The sequence below is a fragment of the Hippoglossus stenolepis genome, chromosome 21 (genome assembly GCF_022539355.2).
Source record: "Hippoglossus stenolepis isolate QCI-W04-F060 chromosome 21, HSTE1.2, whole genome shotgun sequence".
Lineage (NCBI taxonomy): Eukaryota > Metazoa > Chordata > Actinopteri > Pleuronectiformes > Pleuronectidae > Hippoglossus > Hippoglossus stenolepis.
The window spans coordinates 15,015,862-15,039,567 of NC_061503.1; the positions used below are offsets into that span (position 1 = coordinate 15,015,862).

At 41.5% G+C, this 23,706-nt stretch overlaps 1 protein-coding gene across 8 annotated transcripts in view; it reads right to left on the bottom strand.

Annotated features, from left to right (window-relative positions):
• LOC118100961 (protocadherin-15) overlaps window positions 1-23,706 on the bottom strand; it is a 133,423-nt gene that overhangs the window by 87,407 nt on the left and 22,310 nt on the right. For all 8 annotated transcript variants that reach the window (XR_007032321.1, XR_007032320.1, XR_007032318.1 and 5 more), the window contains exons 3-9: window positions 16,022-16,036; window positions 14,999-15,064; window positions 8,077-8,237; window positions 7,360-7,515; window positions 4,393-4,512; window positions 3,740-3,850; window positions 905-1,075 (exon numbers count right to left, since the gene is read on the bottom strand). Coding sequence is in view for 4 of the 8 variants with exons in the window: in XM_035146520.2 (XP_035002411.2) it covers window positions 905-1,075; window positions 3,740-3,850; window positions 4,393-4,512; window positions 7,360-7,515; window positions 8,077-8,237; window positions 14,999-15,064; window positions 16,022-16,036 (800 nt within the window). In the remaining 4 variants the exon portion in view is untranslated. The remainder of the gene's footprint in view (window positions 1-904; window positions 1,076-3,739; window positions 3,851-4,392; window positions 4,513-7,359; window positions 7,516-8,076; window positions 8,238-14,998; window positions 15,065-16,021; window positions 16,037-23,706) is intronic.

Below are 23,706 nucleotides of genomic sequence, written 5' to 3' on the forward strand. Positions count from 1 at the left end.
TTAGAGCATGAACTCACTGCCAGCTTGTCACCATAAAGGGCGTGTGTGTGTGTGTGTGTGTGTGTGTGTGTGTGTGTGTGTGTGTGTGTGTGTGTGTGTGTGTGTGTGTGTGTGTGTGTGTGTGTGTGTGTGTGTGTGTGTGTTAAGGGATGAATGCTCTGCTGAGTTGTCAGAGTTGGGGATTTTGCCTGCAGCGACTTTGTCTCATTTACAAAGTGATGCTGCAAGTCGCTGTGGAGAACAGCATCAGCTAAATGCCCAAGAAACAAATGCAAAATGACTTTATATAAATATATAAATACACAGCTGCGTAAGCATAAAAACATATGACAGAGCGGCAGACTCACTTCTCTAACACTTGTTTTTCGGGACATTTACACCTTGTACAATCTCAAAAGCAAAAAAAAAACTGAAATAAAACATAGCTCTATAACTCGAACAGACATCTTTTATTTAAGTTTCAAACTTCTTTGTTCTTGAGATGCCAATTGCTTATAAAGTCTGTGCTAGACCTGACACACTGAGCAGCAGTACACACATGGATGATGTTGGCCTATGTTCTCATTACTTGGCAGCTGGTTAGTGGCGCCTGAGGTTTTCTAAATGTCAGATTGAAAATAAAAATATAAAAAATTAACAAAATATGTAATATATATATAGGCAGAAAATAAAAAATTGTGCGGATGAGCCCTGAGAGATTAAAATTTCATGTTTAATCTCAACGTCCAATCTTAACCTCACACTAAAAGCACATGCACGCATCCACATGCACTACTGCGGTCTGCTAAAAAAAGAGGAAATGGTGGGAAGCACATATTCACACAGACCAACATGCCAACATGCCCCCTGCACAAAACATATAAATAGAAAACGGTATATATTTACATAAAGGCCACAGACTCACCGGCTCTGTCAGCTCCAGTACGTTGGCCTTGTACGTGATGGGACTGCAGTCACGGGTGTTTCCCACGAGTGTGCACGGCAGAAACATGGGACCCAAGTCGTCACCGTCCAGCACGTCCACGGTCAGAGTGGTGGTGGCCGTGCGGCGCTCGCTCGGGTAGGGGGCTCGATCCTATGAGAGAGAGAGAGAGAGGGGTTTGAGTTCATTTCATTCTGCACGATTCTTTATTTGGATATCTTCATCTTCAAATCTTGAATAACGAGAGACCTGCTAGTTCTGCTGAATACTTTCAGGACATCATCAAAGCTGCCGGGAACTCTCAGAGCCGTCAGAGTCTATTTATACCTCATTAAGAGCAACTAAACAGGTTTTTATTGCATCTATAACATCTTCATCTCAGCACAGCTCTGTGTAGACGGCCCGGCACGATACAGACAAACTGCTCTGCTCGTTACATCGATTTATTTCATTAATAATGTCGTACGTAAGCTGGTAAAGTAAGCAGAGATTACACCGATTTTAAATTCCTTGACGAGCTCACAAAAAGAAAAACTTAAATTAGTTATTTTTTTGCAAATTGTTCAACCAGAAGATGGTATTAATTATAAAGTTCGAGTAATAAATTTCTGCATCTTGCCGTTAAATAAGTGGTGGAAAGTTTAAGAGTCAAACGCAGCTTCCAGGCTTCATTAAAGAACATTAATTTAGAAATAAAAGAGCATTCATTTAGAAATCTGACCAACACAGATGGAAAGTAATTGGATTTTAATATCACAAGAAAAGATGATGCCTGTTGCTGTGCTCCTGCCTGTGCCCATTCACTGAAGAACCATGAACAACCACAAACCAATTAAGTGCTTGAAAACAAAGTCTAAGTATTTAGTCAACAGTCAAGTTTTACTGTATTTTAATAAAATCACCTCGGTGAAACAGTTTCCTTAACTCGCCTATGCTTTCAGGTTTAATGATATTAAACTATATACCGTTAAACCGTACGCAACTCATCTGTATACCACAACCTCAGTTTTTTTACGTATACATAATAAATCCTACTACAGATTAATTACATATTGATTAATTTGATATTTGTAAAACCAAACATTTTTCAACTCTTGCTCCCAGTAATAAACTGCAATCAGAATGTTTCTATAGTGTGGTCCTCCAGATTATAAATAAAGAATAGATTTATGAAAAGGTTTTAAAAAGCATCTTCAAATAAGAAAGAAAAGAAATCCAGGCATCTGTAGATATTGTCTGTGAATGAAGAACACAGCTGTCAGCCTCTCACGTTTTATTCAGAAAATAGAAATTGAATTACTCTCATACATTCCACGGCAAATATTTTCATTGCGCAAAACAATCTCAAGCTTTTGAAAATAAACATCTACATCAGAACGTATGACCTTCATACGACCAAAATGTGTACACGCTGTTAAGTTTCTCTATAGAAGAAGACCTTCAGCTAAAATAGTGAAATATCAATGCAACCAGTTCATAATGACACACCTAGTGGGACATTGAAAGTAAATTAACAGACTTTTATGAATAGACATGTATATACATTTGGTGAATTCATCTTGTGTCTTATTACTTGTTAAATTCGATCCAATTACAAAGGCAGCTGCAAAAGGAGAAACACTGGATCTCTATGTCCTTCACATTGTTCCTGATGGTGTCTGCACATCCGACAGTAGAGTTGTACATATCAGCACAGACCCAGGTTGTAGAAGAAGAAGTCGCCATGTATCACAGGGCTGACACACGCATCAATTACCTCAAATTAAACTGCATGTCTTCGGAATGTGGGATGACGCCCGAGCACCTGAACCTTCTGGCTGTGAGGTGACAGTTCTAATCACTACACCACTACGATATGTCATTAAAAGATATTTTCATTTCTTGAGGAGGTTATAAGTTTATGTGGCTCACTCAATTAGCGCTTCATTTTCCCCCCTCATGCAACACTGACCTGAAAAAACTCAGCCTTATTTCAAGAGGTTCTTTTACCCACTTGTGCGTCTCCGACTATTTTCTGTGAATTTATATTCAGCAAAGTCGCAGCCACTCAAAACACTCTTAATATTGTATTAAGATGAACAGTGAATGTGTCAGGCTTTCAAGCAGTCAGACACACATTCGTCTTTCAGCGTGCTGTTGACTTTTAATAATGTTTCCAGGCTAAACGGGCCTGGAGAAATATGACTATTTGCAAGAAAGACTTTGTAAGCGAGGTTTTAGTGTCACAACAAAAAGCTTAATGGCCCAATCAGCAAGCTAAATAATTTTCTGTCAAACCTGGGTGGCGTGTTTCTACCACTGTACCTCGAGAGTCCGTTTTTACACATGGACTGAAATTAATAGGGCTGTTAAACCACTTAAATAAATAAAACACACAATGTGCTGAGAAAGAAAAGGAGAGAAAACAATATTAACAGAGACATTAGTAATAATTAAGGATGCTATTACACTTCCCTGAGGCTGATTCAGCAGAGCAGAAATAGTCTGTCTGTAACGGTGATGCTACCATAATAATACAAGTGTACATAAAGATAACATTTAACTTTAGGGTGGAGACTATTCTCCCACTCAGTCGGGAGACAGTTTATTTTCTTGAGCCTTTGTAGTTGGCCTCAGATCAAAACTTTACTTATTTTCCTTTTTTTATTTTATCCATTTTCTATACAGCTTATCCTTAAAGGGTCTCGCGGGGGAGCTGGAGACAATTTGTTTTTATATTTCATTTTCTTTCTTTCTTTTATACTATATGAAAAAAAAAAAAATACGATATCATCCTGAGAATTGGTCTTAGCTGCACGATGAACAAAAAGCACTTACGTTAGCCTGTATGATGACCAGGTAGCGTGTTATCTCCTCGTAGTTGAGTCTTTCTCTTAGGACCATGGAGCCAAACAGTGTCAGCGGGATGTCGAAGGTTCTGTTGGCTGTCTGAAACACGCACGCACGCACACACACACAATGAAAACACAAGCACTGTGAGTCACTCACAGGGTCAATGGTGCAGTTTAAAAGATAAACTCTTCAAAGATAGTTCAAAGAGTTTATAGATGAGATAATGTAACAATCGTGGGAGGAAGGTGGAAGAAGACGAGCACCAGTAGAAGTGACTGTACTCCTCTATCACCGAGCCAAGAGTGTGATTTCATTATTACGAAACCATATTCTTTATTATTCCGAGTTACTATGAGTTTCACAGCTAACGGGATATGATATATAAAATATAATAAGGAAGGAGTCAAGTGGAATCTGCTTTAAAGCAAAGTATTGAGAGAAAGCTGATATTCTAATGATAACTTAAAGCTGATATATGATATTATATAACAATTAAATAAATGCATATACAGGCTTTTCCCAGTCTTTGCTTTCAGCTATCACAAATTTTATGAAAACAACAAACCACAAGACATTATGAGTTCATAACCTGACTACATCAGGCGTAGAGGAGTTCATTAGGCAGATAGACAACCTACCGGGTCTTTCGGGTTGTACTGGATCGTGTACTCTATCTGTCCGTTGGGCCCGTCGTCGATGTCGGCCGCCCCGTTGTTCCCCCAGAAACCAGAGAAGATGGTGGTTCCGACTGGTGTCAACTGAAAAAAACACAACAGAATCTCAGCATCGTTGTCGACAAGCTCCCACAACATGTCGTCAAAGACTCACACTCTTTACCAGTGACACTAAAACAGCTCCTATCCCACACTGTTGTGTCTTGTCTTTTGCGTCTGCTGCCGGTATGTGGCAGAGATAAAGACAGGACACATTAAAAAGATTGTGCTATGTGTTTGGTCATGGGGAGTCTAAGTACCCCACTGTTTCTACTAAACAAACACGAAAAGACTTGCTGTGTTATGCTTATTGTTCTCGAATGGGGCTGGAGAAGGAAGATGGCTGTGCAGTTGCTTGTGTCTTTTGATTTGCACTGCAAATGAAATGAAATGCAGGCAGCAGAGTTCGTCCAGTGTCTTCACTCTGTGCCTTTCTCCATCTCACCACTGTGGATATTAGTTACACCTCATTGCCCCATCTCATAAAAGTTTCAACGTGAGGAGTAACAGTGGAAAATTCGGCAATTGAAAAATCACACATGGTATGTTAAGAGCACTTGTCACAACAGAGAGCATCAGCATCTTTACGCTGGTGTTTGATTTCAGAGAAATGAAATAACACAGAAACATATTGGACCCAAATGCTCGTGGTTATAAAATAACGAGCCCCTGTTAAAATAGATTAGCCATAGCTTATTACTGCCTCCCTTCTCACAGTGAAATGAACAAAATTAATGAGTTCTCAACAGCAGTGGAGTTGGAAGTCGCAGCTAAAGCAACATTTCTCAAAGCATAAAGCTTTAAAACTCTCAGGATTCTCTGCACAATGTTCGTGTTTGCATGTTGCTAAACAATTTTATTTGAAGTATGGACGAATTCAACTTAACCATTGAAGAGTTATTTTATGGTCAAGGGTTTCATTTATGTGTCAAAACCATTAGTGTGGCAGCTAACTGATACTTGATATATTCAGATATATACACTAGTCTATAGTATATTGTGTAGTATACATGATGTGTCAGTATTGTCTAAAATATTATTACTATATTGGCCTTTGTATCCAATGCAAATACTTTGATTTTGCCTTAAATATCTGTTTTAAAATTCACTTTAATACCTGCGCATATGCAACAGCACATACAGTAGTATCTCTATCTTCAACGTAGAGGAACAAGTTACTAGATATTCAGAAAGATGTTCAGTTTGATTCAAGTATTTCTGAGGGAAATTCTAAGTATGAGAGTTGAACAATTTCCATTGCACATGAAAGGAACAACTTTGCCAAGCACAAATTGCTGTGCTGTATTATTATTATTATTTTTTTTTTTCGGTGCCGCCGTGTGCCTCGGGATCTGTGATTAGGTGTCAGAACTTAAGTCTAATCTCCAGACAGCACAAGAAACATTTGAGATTAGGTTTAATTTAGCTGCTGCACCAGTGATTTGTTACATCACTTCCCTCAACAGGGTTATCTATGCCTCCCACTGATCGCACAATGGTCCTCAGAACGCCTTATGCTGTCACTCTGCCACTTTCGGATGCGGCTCTAATGAAACAACTCCGCGCTCGGGCATCGGTGCCAGCTCATGAAATCAGCCACAGGGATCACCTTGTACCGGAAAAATCTTTCACAGTGAGCTCATAAATTGTATCCTTGACATAAATTATAAATAACCCTATTGCCTTGCCTGTGTGTTTTCATCCGTCTGCCTCTCTTTCTTGCTCATTACAATTGCTAGTTATTGACAACTGAAAAGCAGGTGTAATGTAGATAAAGCTGGACGAACTCCTGACTCACTCGCTCAACAGGAAATTTACTGCATTGGGTGGTGGGAGTTCTGGGGGCAATATAAGTGAATTAGCCAATAGATCTCGGCTTAATGAGCAGACCTGCGCTCATATCTGAATAAATCTGCTCCCGCTTTTAAATTATTGCCCAAATCAGGACAAATATATTCATTTTTTTTATTAGCCTTGGCATGGCACAGGTATCACAGCATGGTGGTGCTTGAAGTGCATTATTTACGTGAGAGCAATGAGAAACTGAAGCGGTGTAAGAGGTGGCAGCAGAGTAAAGGAGGGAGGAAAAAGAAAGACTATCGGAGGTATATAGAGAGTGGCAGAGGAAAGGTGGGGAGGTTGAGGAAAGGTGACATAATGAAGAGCGGGGAGCTGTGCAGGGGCAGTGGAAGTGGAGGAGCCGGGAGGGAGGGAGGGAGGGCAGAGCTGCAAAAAACAGAGGAGAGGCCAAGAGAGAGAAAGAGAGAGGTTGAGAAGACAGATCGAGTTGGACAGGCTGTGGAAGACTGTATAATGAGATATTCTACTGGGTCCGCCTAAGGTTGCGCTGGCAGTGGGCTACACGTATCCTTGTCCAGTTAAAGTCTCAACCTCTTCTAGTTAAAATCTGCCTCCGCGGGCCACCGAGGACACACTAACTGTGGGACTGACATTGTAAAGACTATTCTGGAAGCCTCAGAATAACAGATTTAGATCCTTTCCTCGGCTACTCAGAAACTCTGCGTGTGCTGTGCTGCCTTTAATTTTAGTCTGACAGCAAAAACGCCATGTGCAATACTGCTTGGTGGAGTTTTCGTTATATTTAAAACACACTGCAGCATCCAGCTATGCCAGTGGGCAATACTTTGCGAATGCAGGTCATTTCTGTGGCATCTCTATCGCACGGGAAGAAAAGCTCGGTCGATGTATCGTCCTCCTGCTGGACTGGTGTGTCTGCAAATGTGCTCTGTTGCCCTCCATCATGAGAGACAGCTGCAGGATGAGTGCAGCTCTTGATTCAGGTAAGAGACGGTAGAGTGTTTCTGTCACACTGGAAACCTCTCTGAGAAATAAATGTTTCACGTTTTTTGTATGTGTGTGATTGTTTTGTACCTCGCTGACGGCCACATAGTATCTCGGCTGCTGGAATCGCGGGGCATTGTCGTTGCGGTCTCGGACCACGATGCGGACCTCGTGTAAAATCACCGTGCCGATCAGCTCGTTGGTACATTGAACCTGAACCACGATGGACTGAATATACGAGGGGGGCTGGGGAAGAGAACAACAGAGGCACAGACAGTGGTTATTAGAGTGTTGTCGGAAATTAAAACAAAACGATGACTGCCACCTTAGTGTATATTTACATTTAGTGCAGGATGTGATCATGAAAAACAATAAGTTGCATTCACTGTATTCAAATATCAACAGAAGGCTGATGGAGAGAAAATGGAACAAAAACATTTGCATTAGCTGGAAAAAGTGAAGAACATTCACTTCCACAATATTTACCGTCTGTAGTATTTACCCTTGTGTTCATCTGTTGAAACAACATTACATTAAATATGCTCTAGATTTTAAATTCAGCAGCAGGACCTGAGCCACAGATTCATTAATATGTCAACTTCTATCTCAGAGTAAAGAGCCAAACCAAGCTGCTTATAAAATTAACAATAAGAAACTGTAAGATATGAAAAACAATAGATTGTTAACAAAGATGGACGCTGTGCTGATGAGCTGATGTCCATCTTTATAGAAAAGTCTATGAAAACCCGATAACAACAAAACCACGCGCACAGACATGTTTAAAATGAAATAGTTCAGGTGCCTTACATCTCTATCCAGAAGGCGTCCAGTGCTGTTGAGATAAAGGGCTTGTTTGGAAGGGTCGAGAATCACCCAGTAGTCGCGGTTGTCCCTTAGGGAAAGAGAGATGGTACGATCCGGACCCTCGGCCACGCCATTAATCTGCATGTTCTCCACCAACAAGGTTCCTGGAAAACAATGAAAACCCCCGAATGAACCTCAGAGGAAGACGCAATGACCAGAGTTCCTGGAAATCGAGTATGATTCAAAAGCAGATGCGTGGTTCGGTCCTTAATCGAATTCTATGAAGAAAAGAAAAGAAAACCCTCTGTTCTCCGTCATGTTCATTAAATCTACAGCACACGTGGAAACTATATGCAGCCAAGGGTCAAAGGTGATTAGACGAAGAAGCACACAAATTGAGAGAGACAGTAAACAGCATGTTGGATTTCAGTCAAATTAAATCAATTAATAGCAGATATTGGAGGATTTTCTGTTTGTCTCCAATACTTAAACTGGGAAATCAAATAAAATCCGTATTTCAGAGAGGGAGAGGAAGCTGTTCTGCCAGGATACAGTAAATATTCTAATGATGTAAATGTATGAATCTCCATGACTTTCACAAAAAACCTCTTTAGAATGAATGAAAGTGCACATTGTAGTTTGACAGATGGCAAAAACACAAAACATGATTCATTTAACCTGCTTGACTCTTGAGCTGGTGAAGTGAGGAACTAAGAGGAATATTGAAAGACAGGGAGAAGGAGAGAGCGTCAGAAATACAAACACAGGGACAGGACATGATCTGAATGGAAACCGCCTGCTGTTTATTTTCAGGCAATGCATATTATCTCTCAATCATAATCAGGCCCGCAGGAGTTGCATCAGAGGAGGGCGAGGGGTCAGAGAAGTTGCTCATGAAGAAAGGAAAAGCATCTGCAGGATCGGACACATTTATCGAGTCGATGAAAACCGAGCGCTGCTGCCAAACTTTTATCTTTTTAACCCTTTGCATTTGAATCTCTGTATTAAAACACCCACACAAACCAGAAATAGGATTTCTAGTGATTTAAAATGCAAATGGTGCCAATAGTTTTGAGGATTTTTTTATTGATTCTCACTGAAGTTCACGCTCATTCATATGTTTGATCAGTTTTTTTTAAACCAATGTATAGTCATCAAGGTGAAAACACACATTTTGAGTTTACTGGAAAATATTATCAAAGGTATGAAACTATAGATCCATTACAAATTTAATTAATAAAGATTTGTTTTCGTTTCCAATGTCATTTACAGGTAAACCTAAACATGTATGAGTGTGTGTGTGTTACAGTGAGTGATTGACTGGGAGAGAGAGAGAGAGGGAGAGAGAGAGTAGGAAACAGACGGAGAGAAAATTTGAAATGAGAGATAAAGACAGAGATTTAGGGGAAAGGGGAAAGTTAGGATGCAAGATGGTTTGTGTTTACGCACATACACAACAATATGAACACACACATGAACTATGCCGTAGACATAAAAAATGGGTCATGGCCCTTCTGTGCTGCCATGGAAACCATGCCAAATGCCTTGCTGTGATTTGCTGATGTTAAATAAACCCGGGAACTTAATGAAATTGGTTTCTTTATATGAAAAATGGGTTTGAAATTGGAATTCATTAGGGGGAAAGTCAGTGCTCGCCATCCTTCGGCTATCGCTCCTCTGATTTCTCTGCTGCTGTCTTGCAAAATGAGTTAAAAAAAGAGCACAAGCAGAGGTAAAAAAAAAGAAGAAAGACAGAGGATTACCCTACAGTGTGTAACTGATCTGTGTCTAATTTAATTCCATACACCATCTAATATAAATGGGCTCTTTTCACAGTGACCTCACTTTATGTGACTGAATAGTGCACTCAGCAGCACCTGATTAAATTGACCCACGCGTTAAAGCACACAGGCAGAACCGCTCGTAGGAGCGGCCGGTGCGTGTGCGACGACGCCAAGAGAATTTCAGAGAGTAGCAGAGGCACAAAGGGCAATTAGACGGCCGGGGGAAATGAGAAAGATAGCAGAGGAACGATTGGGTTGAATGAGGGGGCCGATAGAAATCAAGAATAAAGAGAATAACAGGAGGAAATAGAAAGAAAATGAGCATTGTGGCGCCGCATTAATAGAATTTTTTACAGGACATTAGCTTAACTGAATGTGGAGACACAGCTCGCGGGCGTGAGCCAGGTGAGAGACACGGACTGAAAAGGGATCGTCGCATCTACCGGAGGATTCAGCTCATGGAGAGAGGAGGAGGAACAGAAGCGGTGAGTGACGGCCTGTTACAGAACTGTTTGTTTTCTTTTCTGATGAACTCGCTCGCAATTGATGTAAGTGTCGAGCACTTAAGCGACGCCGCCATAACTGAGCAGAACTGAGAACATTCGTGCTGCAATGTGATGTTTGGCATAATTATGGTCGGCAGTTCCCCCAACAAATTAGGTGATCCAAATGTGGAAGTTATTCGGTTTCAAAACATTAGTTTGAAATTGTATATGACACGAGCTTCACAGGGGAAATAAAATCATAACTTGTCGATTTCGCTCGACCTCCACAATCTGGAAGGGAAGTAAAACTCACAGCCAGCATTACTTTGCTAGCTTGTGATAACAAATCAACAATAATCTCGTCCATCAATTTCATGCTTTGTGAGATTAAATACGAGCATTTCATAAAAAATCGGAACCCAAAGTGGCAATTGGCAATTACAGCTCAGCGAAGAGAAATGAGCTGAGCCCAGCGAGCAGACGCGATGTGATGGGCCACTGTCGACATTTAGCTTTGAATGCAACCGTCTGGATTTCATAAAAACAAATTAAAGTTAGATTACTTTCATGCAGCAGAGGCCTGTGGGCTTTACTTGGCATTTTCTGTCTCTTGTTTACTATCTCAGTGAGGTTTATCGATGGAGCAGCTGATGACTGCACAGGACTGTTTGTAGAGTGTCGAGCAGTCTCAGTCAAGTGTTTTAGAAAATAACACTGTAATGTCCATATTGTTAACAAGCACCAGGTTCAACAGGACGTCTTGGTAATAATTCATGTCTTTGATTGCACAGGTTTAAAAGTTAAACTCTATATTTGCGCCTTCAAACTGGATTCATCTGGAGGTTTTAGACTTGTTTGCTCGTGTTTAATTTGGATTCCATCCTCCCGTCCTGCTGGGTTTACTCTTTAGGATTCCTCTGTCACTACGCTCAACTAGTTTGGAAAAGCTCACGGGCATTTTCAAAGTTCACCAGTTTCTCCAGAGGAATGAACAGGGATAAAACTCTGCAGCTGAAGGACAATAAAGTAAACAGACAACGTATTCTGCCTCTTGCTGTCGGAGGTAAAATACTTCTCAACTCACGAGTGTCATAAATGTACACGTGTGAGAGAAGTCTAGCTAATGTTTTTGTGAGGAGAAGAGACCTTCAGGTTACTGTGGGTCAAATGACAGGATACCATACGATGCAATACGACAAGATTTTACATATTGTACAATATATCATACAAGATATGATGCGATACAATAAAATATGATACAATATAATATACGATACGACATAAGATACGATACATGTTGTCTCAAGGCGATACAAGTGGAAAGCACCAGTAAACATCAATGTCACTAAATACCAACACAATCCTCATTACAACCATCTTCCTCATCCTCATCCTCATCCTCATCATTCTAAAACTTCACTGCAGCAGGTATGGGTCGTTAGTGACAGTAGTTAGTAAAGCAGGTGTTGGTAAAACATTTAGCTTCTGTTACTTTAGCTGCCAAACAATGACTATAATGCATCATTTTGTGTTTATTATGTTGTTGTTGTGTTAAACTGTGAAGGAACATTCTAAACTGAAGATACTGACGTCTCTTTGCTGAACCTAAGCCGTGTTCCTCCGTCTGTTCCCCGGGTCCCAGACACATCCACTCATTCTTATCAGCCTTTTTTTCTACATGTTCTTAAAATCACACTCCTAATTTCAATAGTATCTTCTGTCTGTGACATTTCCCTGGGCTAACTCCTATCTCGTTACTCGCTCTTCTTCTTCTTCCCTCACTTCTCTCTCCTCAAGTCTCTCCGACCGAAGATAATCGCCCTGAAGCTCGATTCCCTATTAAACACGTAGCACTATTTCACAGGCATGGAGCAAAACGCAACATCATGCAAACAAACCATTCCTTTGCTAAATTATTCCTCAACAACCCCGTTAAGGAGATTAGTGCTCACACAGGCACAAACACACACTTGTACATTTAGTATGAACAAATCATGACAAACACATTGTTGCTGAAGAAATAAACAGACTGATAAACAGACGCAGACACTGTAGCAGCCTTCATTTCACTGTAATATCCTTCTATTACACAATACTGCATTAAAGAGCAAATACAAATGGCCAAAACTGGTATTTTGTTTTGATGCAAACTGTGTTATTACCACACATGGAAATCAGACAAGAGAACATAAGCTTCCTCAGCCAATCTGCACCTAAACTCCTGTTGTGGCATCAATACACAACATCTTCCCGCTGTCCAGTTTAAATCAGGTGAACGCAGAGAGGGGCTGATAAAAATAGTGATGGTTTTACATAGTGTTTGCTCACGGCAATAAGTTTAACAGCAGTATTGTAAACTTTCTATCGCCCTGAGTTCCACTTCTCAGGCTACATGCCGGCTTCCGAGGTTGTACTGAGGGTGTGACCTGGAGACACAACTCAGGGCTGGAAAACAAATACTGAAATTTCATCTGCAAGTTTTGAAAAAATATATAAAATAAGATCAGAATAATAAATTGTTTCTCTATTCTTACACTTAATATTCTCCCAAAAATTCTACATAACAGGATGTAATTTTAGCTAAGTGCATTACTTCTACAGTTATTCACACACCATTTCTACATTCATTTTTTTCCTAATTATCATTAAACAGGAAAACACATTTTCATAATAATGTGTTAATGTTTAATGAGTTCAAACGTGTTTTATCCTGCCTCAGAGTAAAAGAGACACAGTAACATAATCGGGTTTAATTCATGTAATAAAAATAAAATACTTTTTTCTGGTTGACGAAATAATCCTCCTTGAACCATTCACATCTCACTGGAGGTAAATAATGAACAGGTCTTGTTGTTCTTTTCATGGATGTCCTACATATACACATAATGTACATCTAATGACCAGCAGGCTGACGAGTGGACACCCAGGTAACAGGAGAACACAGTGAAACAGGAGCAATAGGAGGATGGATAGTTTAATAAGGTGCATTAAGCCATCAGCAAACACATGCAGACCTGGCAGCCGAGTGGAGGGAAGGCGCCGCGCTCTCCTCCATGTTTGGTGTTGCTCTGCTAATCTCTGTTCATGTCAGTTAGGATTACTGTGATCAGGTCTCACGGTTTAAAGCCGTGTGGAGGAGCAGACATGGCAAACATTATGACAGGTCGCCGTTTCTGTACAGTAATCTATAGGCCGAAGATAAGCGTGTGATTTAACTACAGGGACCAACTTGCCTGTGTGTACATTTCAACCCCCCCCATTAGATTTAGTGGCCTTCCTCCAGGCCAACATAAGCTTTAATTTACTCCTGATTAATGGGAGGATTAAACTTGTCAATTAAAATGTGATCCCTCCTCTGAACATCACAGAATTTATGTTCATACACACACACACACACACACCTCTGAACAGATTGTGTTTGGTTATATTCCTACTGTCTAAATGACACAACCATCAAACTAGGAGCCACTAATTAGCTTCTGCAGTTCGAGCTAACAAAACAAGCTGAGGATATATGTGTGTATATTAAGAGAAGAGATAATATTTGTTAATTTATAGAGACTACTTTTTTACCCCTTGACCACACGAAAGTACGACAGATTGGGATCCGATCCAACAAACCACTTCTTGAGGTGGTCAGGGACGTATCATGATGACATTGGACACAAGTGTAAATGCAGTTGCCGTGTCAACCCACATACAACAACTTCACCGGGGGAAATAATAATCGCAGACTATCGATGTAGCAGCAGCTGTTATTTAAGAAAAGTCAAGACGAGAACCAAACCAGCAACACAACTTTACACAGGCTTCTATCTACTTCTATTCTTCCACCTCTACTGTTTTTCTGTACTTGCAAAAACAAGAGGGGGGATGTAACGTGAGCACAGCAGCATCGTAATTGAACAGATCTCAATTGGATCTCGATGTTTTCAGTTTAAAATCATTTAAATAAACAATTTATTTTTTAAATGAAACAGGAATTTGGACTTAATTTAAAACAGAGAGAAACACGTTGCCCTTCTCTATCTGTAGGTGACACAATCTGGATGTTGTGTTTATATCTGTTTCTTGGTTGAGCCAATAACTAATAGAGCTTCCACACAGTACTTTAATTAATGAGCTTTATTGGTTCTATAGTTGGTGGATTTATTGTCTTTGAACAGAGCCGTGGGAGCTGTGTTCCAATGTTTATTATATGTTTTATGCTAACCAAGCTAACTGACTGCTGCCAATGTCAAATGTCAAACTATTCCTCTAAACAAGCCGCCCTGTGAATGGCAGAATTCAGAAAAACAAGCCTGCACTAATAGACTGCTGCATCTTTTTCTTGTTTACCCTCATGCACACTGACGTAGCGTAAACTAAAACGACCTAATGTCTTATCTCCTGCAACAGGGACCAGACTCACGCTAAGACACAGCTGGCCCACACCTCATGAATATGAATGAGTGCAGGGCACCTGCAACGTCGATCAGCAGCTGCTGGAAAGGTCAGTATCATCTAACAGTATTTGTTTATGGTTAAAGGTGAAGATAATCTCAAAAATTGTAATTCTGACAATATGTGCGTCAGTCACGTAGGAGGTGAAGGAAATGCTTGAACCCACTGAGAATGCAGAACAGAATTGAAAAGTGAAACGGATGAATACTTTACCGTTGGGGCTCTCTTCATCTATGGCAACGATGGTGGCAGGAGGACCCGACCGAGACAGTTTACATTCTAGGAGGTGTGAGAGAAAAACAGAAACAGTTAGCGTCAATACACTTTGGGGGTGATGTCATGATTCTGCCACAGTTTAAAAACTTCTAAACTTCTCATATTTGGACTTTTTGAAGCAGTTTTTGTTTGCGTCTTTGTTGTTTGGACTTTTTTCATAACGGACTTTTGATTTACCTTTGTTTACATTTTGAGTTTCCAATTTCCTATCTTTATTTGTCTTTGTTTTCCCACTCCAGCACTAATGTGTGACACTAGAGCATAAAGTCTCTGTGCCACCCACTCTCTTCTCTCAGTGTTTGTTTTCATGTGCTTGTGTTTGTTTTCCCCTGGATTTCTTCCTGCCTAGGTTTTGCTGGTTTTTGCATTTTTGAGTTTGCCTGCTTGCTTTATTAAATTCAATGCATGTACCTCCCTTGCCGTGTGGCGTCTAGGTTTAGGCCATTTCGCCGGATGTGACAGTTTTACCTCTTTCCAAACATTATAGAAAAGTTTGACTTCACTTGATGAAAGTTTTTAGAAGGAAAACATAAACAAACAGCTTTCAGGTTTGTTTCTCTTTCCGTTAAAATCAAGAGGCTGCTGCAATCACTCTGTAAAACCTGAAATTGAATTGGAGCATGCACAGTGTTGTGTGTGTGTTTGTGTGTCAGAGATAGAAAACCACAACAAAGAACTGAGAGAAATGGGGGGGGAATTGGAGAAAAAGAATGAGGTGTCAGGGGTCAGCGGAGGGAAGTAGAAAAAAGAAGAAGATTATGATGGACAGGAAAGAGAAGAGAGAAAAAGTACAAACCACGGCTGAGTCATGCTCCGAGGATGACACGTATGTAGGGATGAATAACGGATAAGCCTGGTGGACCCCCTGCAGCCATCTCTGCAGGGTCACCGAGGGTTAATAAACTAACACAGTGACTGAACACACAGCGAACAGAGGAAGAGAAAGGAGAGAGCTCTTACCCTCATATTGCCAATCTGCCGAAAGAAACAGCCCCGTCCCACGAGGAAGGAAGGAGGGAGGACGAGGAGGAGGAGGAGGAGGAGGAGGAGAGGGAAGTTGGCAGCCGAGGGAGAAAAGGAAGGAGAGGAGAAAAATAATTGTGAAAGATAACAATTAATCTTCAAGACAGAGTCAAACATGAAATTACAGCAAGTGATGTTTTAAAAAGTAGAGTGACAGCAAATAAGAAAGATGCTATGACGTGTGCGTGTTTGCATTTACAATATTGATGATTTATCTCTTTGAGCTTTTCCACCTGTATTGACAGCCACCACCCACATTCACTGTATTACTATGAGAAATGATTCTAACCCGAGCTGCAGGCTGAAATTGGACCCATTCAGTGTTCTGGAAAACAAACAGCAACAACGTGTATAAGGATTCGCCTTTTATCCTCTCGGTCCTTACATTCAAGATGCAGAAAATACTAGAACAACCACATTCAGCAGACGGGGCAACATCATTGTTACGGCTCTCGAGGATGGCTGGAAAAAAAAAATACAGGAAAGGCTGGAAGATGGATATCTGCTCACCTAGAAAATAGACTTCATGGAACAATGATCGCACTCTCTCTCCCTCCCCTTCTGTCTCCCTCTCTCTCTCTCCCCTGTCATGATTAAGCTTTACAACTGTGAGACACCATAGATTATCTCAGGATCCATTGCTATTGTTTCTGGTTTCTTGCTTGGGGGGGGGAGACGGTATTGAATGTTCACAAAACAGATTAAACTGTCCAAGGCCTCGGAATTAGCTTATATCTATAGTGCTGGAAATGACTGGTTTTCTAATTTATCACGGTGACAGGGAGGCGCAGGCTGTTTTCTGAGCTCACAGGCACGCTGATGCAGGGCTTGACATTAAGGCATTGACATTAAGGCTCGGCCACTTGTCTGGGAAAAGTAGATTTCTTTGTGAGACATTAACTTGCACCGTTGGACAAGTCATACACAAATGAACAGACAAACTAGAATGACACAGAGTAGAGCGGATAGACATCCACCCAGGCCCAACAGAAACCAAATTGAAGAAATCAAGGGAAATGTTGAAAAATAAATAAATCCTCGATCAAACCCCTTATCTGGATCTGCACCAAATTTTAATGGGTTCTTCCTCGGGTTGTGTAGTTGTTGTGTAATCCTGTTAGCAAACAGACAAACAAACAAACAAAGACGGAGGTAGAAACTGAAATGGCAGCAGCTCATACCTCCAACTGTCCCCTTAAATTCAATCAAGCTGTGCCAAATTGATCACACTCATAAATATCAGTCCCCTTAATGTGCCTATAAATTTTTCCCAGAAAGATCCATTAATTATTCCCTGGTGAAAACTTGAAAGTGAAAAAAGATCAATCCTGAATCGGCCCCTGATCTGGATTTGCACCAAGACTTAATGGGATCTTCCCTGACTCATCCCATGTCCTTCCGCCAACTTCCCTGCTAATCTGACCAGTAGTCGTTGCGTAAAGCTGCTGAGCAACAGACAAACAAACAAAACACAACCTCCGTGGCGGAGGTAAAAACATCCTCACCTAGATGCACGACCCACAGAACAATAGTCAGTAGTTACATCACACTCCACCACCTGGACAGTGCTTCAGATGACAGATGTGTATCCCCTGCTTCACTGCCTGCTTATCCTTCAGTGTAAGCTGATGCCCCTCATCTATTACTAATCATCCATTTGTTCTCTACGGTGCGTCTCCGTCTCCGTGTCTCCTCCCTCCTCCGTCTCCTCTCATCTGCCTCCTTCTCCACAGTTGCCGGCCTCCCCGATAATAAAAAATTCAATGGGATGAAACGGCGAAGCACCCGGGTCGTAATGCAAAGAGACAGATGAACACGACGAGATGTGGAAAAGAATTGAGCTAAAACTGAACACCCCCGAATACAGGTGATGCTAATTTAAAGCCCAATTCTCACGGTGTCGGCAGGAAATTTGAAGAAATCGTCGGCACTTCCTTTATAGTGTAATCTCGATTAGAACAAATGTGTGAGTGCGGAAAAGTTTCACCAAAGAGATGAAATTGAGCAATTAAGTTGCCACATTCTGTTAGCAACATTAAATCAATGCAGTTTTTCTTAGTCTTACTGCAGAAAACTCACCAAGGAGGCAAACTCGGGATTAAAAGTGAATTGAATTTAAATGCAAATTCTCTGCTTTTCTTTCTTACAGGTCACAGACATATTTCTTCCAAAGGATTCACCTGTTTTTCTGAGATATCCAATGGAAAACGCTCCGAGTTAGCGCTCTCTTGTCTGCAGGCCCTCGTGTCCCTCGAGTGTCTCGAGTGTCTCGAGTGTCTCCTCATGCACCACCCACTAAAGTTTACCTCTGCAATTCTCCCCTCACTGATACGCACTTGTCTTCCAGCGAGCTCTCACTGATTCTCCTCGCTAAGCTTGCCCTCTTCTGAAGTTTCAAGGGAAAAAATCACGTAAATGACTTTGCGCATTAACAAGTAAATAAATCCATCTGATGCCAGGTTTGTGTAACGCTGATGAAAAGCTCTGTGGAGAGCTGAGCGAGGTGAAGCACTCAAGGTGTGAACCGCGATGAATAAAGACAGAACAATAGACGAAGAACTTTTAAATAGACCTCGCTGCTCAGACAATATCACAAAGCAGTCAATGAGAGAAGCTCGTTCAAGATTTATCATCCGTCCGACGCCTCCTTATTTAAGCCTGAAGTGTTTCAATCAATAACCTCTTTATTCCCTTTTCACCTTCTTTCCATAGACATCAGGCAGCAGAGTAAACATGTACAGGTTGCCAAGAGGGGGCAGAGAAAGAAGACGCCTTTCACCACAAAGTTCACTGAGGAGGAGGAGGAGGAGAGTCCACACAGACTGAGCCTGTTGCAAACGACTGTTGTTGTTCGGCACACACACAGAGACACACACAGCTTAGCAACCGTCTCCATGACACACACACACACGCGCGCTGCCTGAGAGCTTCATGGCACAACCCCATGTGCACATTCACACCACTTTACACAGTTTAAACGACCGAGGCCGTACACCAGCCTGCAATCGCACGCTCACACATGCTCGAGTTACCATAAAATATACATGCTGAGACTGTGACACCTGGACAACGCTGATTGTGTTTGTGTGGAGCAAGGATTCATTGCATATGTCGACTGAGTCACTCCACAGAGAGAAGCTGTCACTTTACCGACAACAGGAATTAACTTTGGACTGTGCTTCTGTCGCAACATTAATGGAGTAGTTCAACATTCATTGAAAACCTTTTCCTTTCATACTTCTGAGTTTGGAAAAAAAAACGTAATAACATTTTGCTTAGTGAGCTTAAGCAGGAGCGTTTGAACAAAGCTTCCCATTCTCCAGTGTTTGTGCTAAGTTAAGCTAATTAGATGCTGGCTTTTGTGTGTGGGTGTAGCAATGGAACATACTAATGTCTGTACTGAAAATATAAAGCTACAGACCAGTTAGCTTAGCTTAGCATAAACACAAGGAACAGAAGGAAGCTTGAGCCTGTTCAAGAATAACAAAATGGTGTAAGGCTCAGTAATTAGACCTGTAGTGTTTATGTACATCCTGATAGTGACACACTATCTACAACAATGTTAAAAACCAGAATGAAAATAAATGCATAATGCATAAAACAACGATGGATTGCGGTGTTGTGCTGCGGCTGCAAACTTTCTCATTTCAGGGGAAGCATTTTCTCTCTAGTCTGAGTTAATAATAGTTTCTAAAGCTCATCAGTCTTGTTTCTCCCTTTGCCATATTGTGAAAAACTCATGTGGGTTGAAGTTGTACTCGACTGCATTCTGCTTGTGACCATCTGTTAAACACTTGCTTGGCTACCCCGCCTGGAGTGGAGCTTGTGATGGGGGGGAAACCCAGTGATGGTGAACTCCAAAAACAACATGCTGAAATAATGTTTGAGCATATAGCGAGGTAGCCAAGCGGATGTTATTTCAAGCGACGTCTGCGCTGATAAGATTTCTAAGAAGAGTTTTTTTTTTCTTTTACGACGAGACTGTCCAGCCTGGTGAACCAGACTGGAGTGAAATGGACGATACTGGGCAACAAGGGAGCAGTTGTCTGTCTGGAAATATGCCCTTGAATTAAGTGTGATATTGAGACGTCACAAATGTCATTTTGCAATAAGAAACACTGTTAAATCTGGATTAAAATGTCTTTGTCTCTTCCACAATCAAAAAAACAATGTTATTAATTAGGATTAATTGCATCACATTGACCCGGTACTGTGCACAATTTGTGTGTGTGTTTGTATGTGCGTCACATTCCCTCAGCATGCGGGGGTGTGCGGCCATTAATAGAGCTCCACGGGGTTTGTGAGTTAATTACACACTGGGCCCTTTTGAGCAATTTTAGGATAATCTACTTTTTAAAAGCAAATTATAAAAAATGTGTAGAAAAGCAGAATGCAAGTAATTATCTTTCAATAACCTTGATGTTGTCTGTCAGCTCGCAACACTTCATACGTTGCTGTCAAACGAGCCCAGAATGCTTTGCCACATAACTGACTTGCTGAATGAAAATCCTTTTTTTACAAATACATTTTAAAACACATAACATCGTCTTCTAAATGAGAGAGAATAGAGTGAGTGGGTAGTGAAGAGCTTATATACAGAAAAAGACATATGAGAAAGGGCGTTTAGTTGTTTTTCCGCGTGTTCATGTCCTTTTTAAGCTTCCATCAGCAGGAACCTCAATCTCCACCTCTCCCTGGGGTCCGATTCCTCTCCGTCTCCTCTATCCAACCACCCAGCCGTTCATCCATCATCCATTCATCATCCATTCATCCATCCATCCATTCCCATGCAACCCCTGATCCATCCATCCAGAGGACAGAGAAGGAGAAAAGGGGACAAAATTGGGGGAAAAAAGAGGGAGATAATTTGAGGGAAATGAAGAGAAGGAATTAGAGGAGGGTTGGTGGAGGAAGATCTGAGAGGAGAGGAGAGGAGAGGAGAGGAGAGGAGAGGAGAGGAAAGACAATGTGACCTTGTGTTAGATTGATGTATCTCTGGAGAAAACGGATTGTCGACCCGCTCGCACACAAAAAACACACACACACACAACTAGACACACACAGGGTCAGTGCTGTAGGAATATCTACTTTGTCACTGTGCTGGCTTATCCATTATCCTGACTCTCTCCCTTCCTCTCTGTCTCAGTGTGTCAGGTCTGTTTCCAGCCGCTGTGCGACTGAACACGGCTGACGGAGGTAGTAGTGGTAATCAGACAGTACTTGTGCTCAGGATACACGGTGGAAATACATAAACAGCAGTGACCCCAAATGCTCCTGAGGTGGTCGGCAACTGTACATGAATAGAAATGTAAAGGAGCAGCTCGACACTTTAGGAAATACATTTGTTTGGTTTCTGAGAAAGAGGATGACTCAAAAAATGCTATTCCACGTTAATGTTTTTCTCACTTCATGTTTGGTTCGTCCTCTTTTCTTTTGCAAAAGCGTTGACACTGGTTTACTGTTCAATCTGAACTTCATCGTCCTTCAGTGAGCACACACTTGATCAGTGCACTCTTCACACAGAGAAGGTCCTCCAGGATGAAGCATATAGCACTTGTCTATTCATACAAACCACTGAAAGCACTTTTCATATAGTGCTTCTATACACAGCATTTTAATTTTATCACATATCATTCAGACGCTGCCAGCTCAGCCATAAGAGGCGATTTGGGGATTCAGTGCCTTGCCCATGGACAGTTCCACATGCGGACCACTGACCATCTGGTTTGTGGACGACCGAGACACGTGTCCCGTCTGTAAGTGTGTGTGTAAAGCGCAAAGTCAGATTAAGTGGGACAAATAATAGCAATAAGTGGTATCCACATCCATTATCTACACTTCCCTTGAGGGCCCCCAGGGGTCGCTGGAGCCAGTCCCAGCAGACGTTGGGTAAAAGGCAGGGTACACACTAGGCAGACCGCCAGGGTATTGGCGAGTCATGCTACGGCCAATTTAGAGTCTCCGATTAACCCCAATCGGCCTCTTTTAGAATTGGTATCTGGAGAAAACCCACGTAGACACTGGGAGAAGACGCAAACTCCAGACAAGAAGATACCGGGATTCTAACCTTCTGGCTGTGAGGTGACAGCGTTAACCGCTGCTGCAACGTGCTACCTGGGGAAAATTGCCAATCTATATAGCTGTACATAGGCTTCGACAGAGTTGGGGGCTTAAGAGGGAGCTGACAGGAGGTGATGAGATGGAGGAAGATGGGCACAAAGACAGAGGAATAAAAGTAGCTGATGTTGAAGTGAAGACAGATGAGACAGTTATTCACCTCTGATGAAACGTCTAAGGAAAGTGGTTAAAAGATATTATCGAGTGATATAGAGCTATAATTGGAGCTTTCTGAGTTTTTTGTTTTTCACTGTGTGAATTGAAAGAGATGTCGGCGGGGATTCAGACGTCTGGAACCACGCAGGCTCGAGTTTGAAAATGAGAAGGGATGAAAATATCATTTGGTCTCGAGCTTTGAGGCAATTGATGGACAATCAATGCGAGCACTTCAGGCTAAATACCAACGTGGGCCCACTACCTTTGTGCTATCCATCTCCAGCTTCCCCCCATTCTCATGGAGAGTTTACCATATTAAGATCCAGCTGGTGAGGAGAGGAAGTGGACGATGCAGAGATGTGAGTGCTGGATAATGGAGGAAACATCACATAAATATTACTCGCTGTGCCATAAAAACTGCTTTGGTTGTGGAGATAGATTCATACACTTCTCCACCACAGCATTTTCCAAGTCTGATTAAACTCACAGAAAGTGCAGTGCAGTAAAATTGCAATAAAATATTTGTTGTGGTTTTAAATATTGCTTTGCAAATAATCCATGATGACGGGAAGAACTCCAAATAAAAAGCACGTGCATGATTTAAACAATAGACGACATACTGTCGGTCACATCAATGAGTCGATAAGTTTCTATAGTAGAGGATGTTTTCAACTCAGTGTGAATGAACCTGTTTCAGGTCGAGTCAGATTTATTCATGCAGCACTTTAAAAAAACAGCAGGAGTTGAGCCAAAGTGCTTCACAAACACGTTGAGGGAAACAGTGACAGAGAAAAAGGCACAAAAAGGTAAAAGTAAATTAGATTAAAAGAAGAGAGATTTTAGCTAAATAATTAGACAGAATCAGGGGAAATTAAAAGCGAGATTAAAATGAAATATTTTAAATTAGGTTTTAAATAATCGATAGCAGAGCAAAGCCTAATGGGACAGGAGACTATTCCAGAGCTCAGGTGCAGCAACAGTTTCTAGATGAGAAAGGGGAATCGACAAGAGGCCTCAGTGACCTGGGATCAGTCTTAGAAAATAGTCGTATTTTCTCAGACATGGTATCCACATGTTCAGCGGAGGTGACTAACTACTTGTCTGGTCTTATCGACAGAATCTGTATATGTGGGGTTCGATACCTCGGACACTTTGACATGCAGAGGGGAAGAGCCGGAATCAAAACCGCAGACGTTCCCGCTCCACCCGCTCTACCTCCTGCGGCACAGCCTCCCTCTTATTGCAGAGAGCTCTACAGAGCTGTGAGCGTGACTTCATTCAGACTGACACCTCAGGATTGGTTTGGAACAGGGCCACAGTCTTCACACTGTGAACTGACATTCATTCTT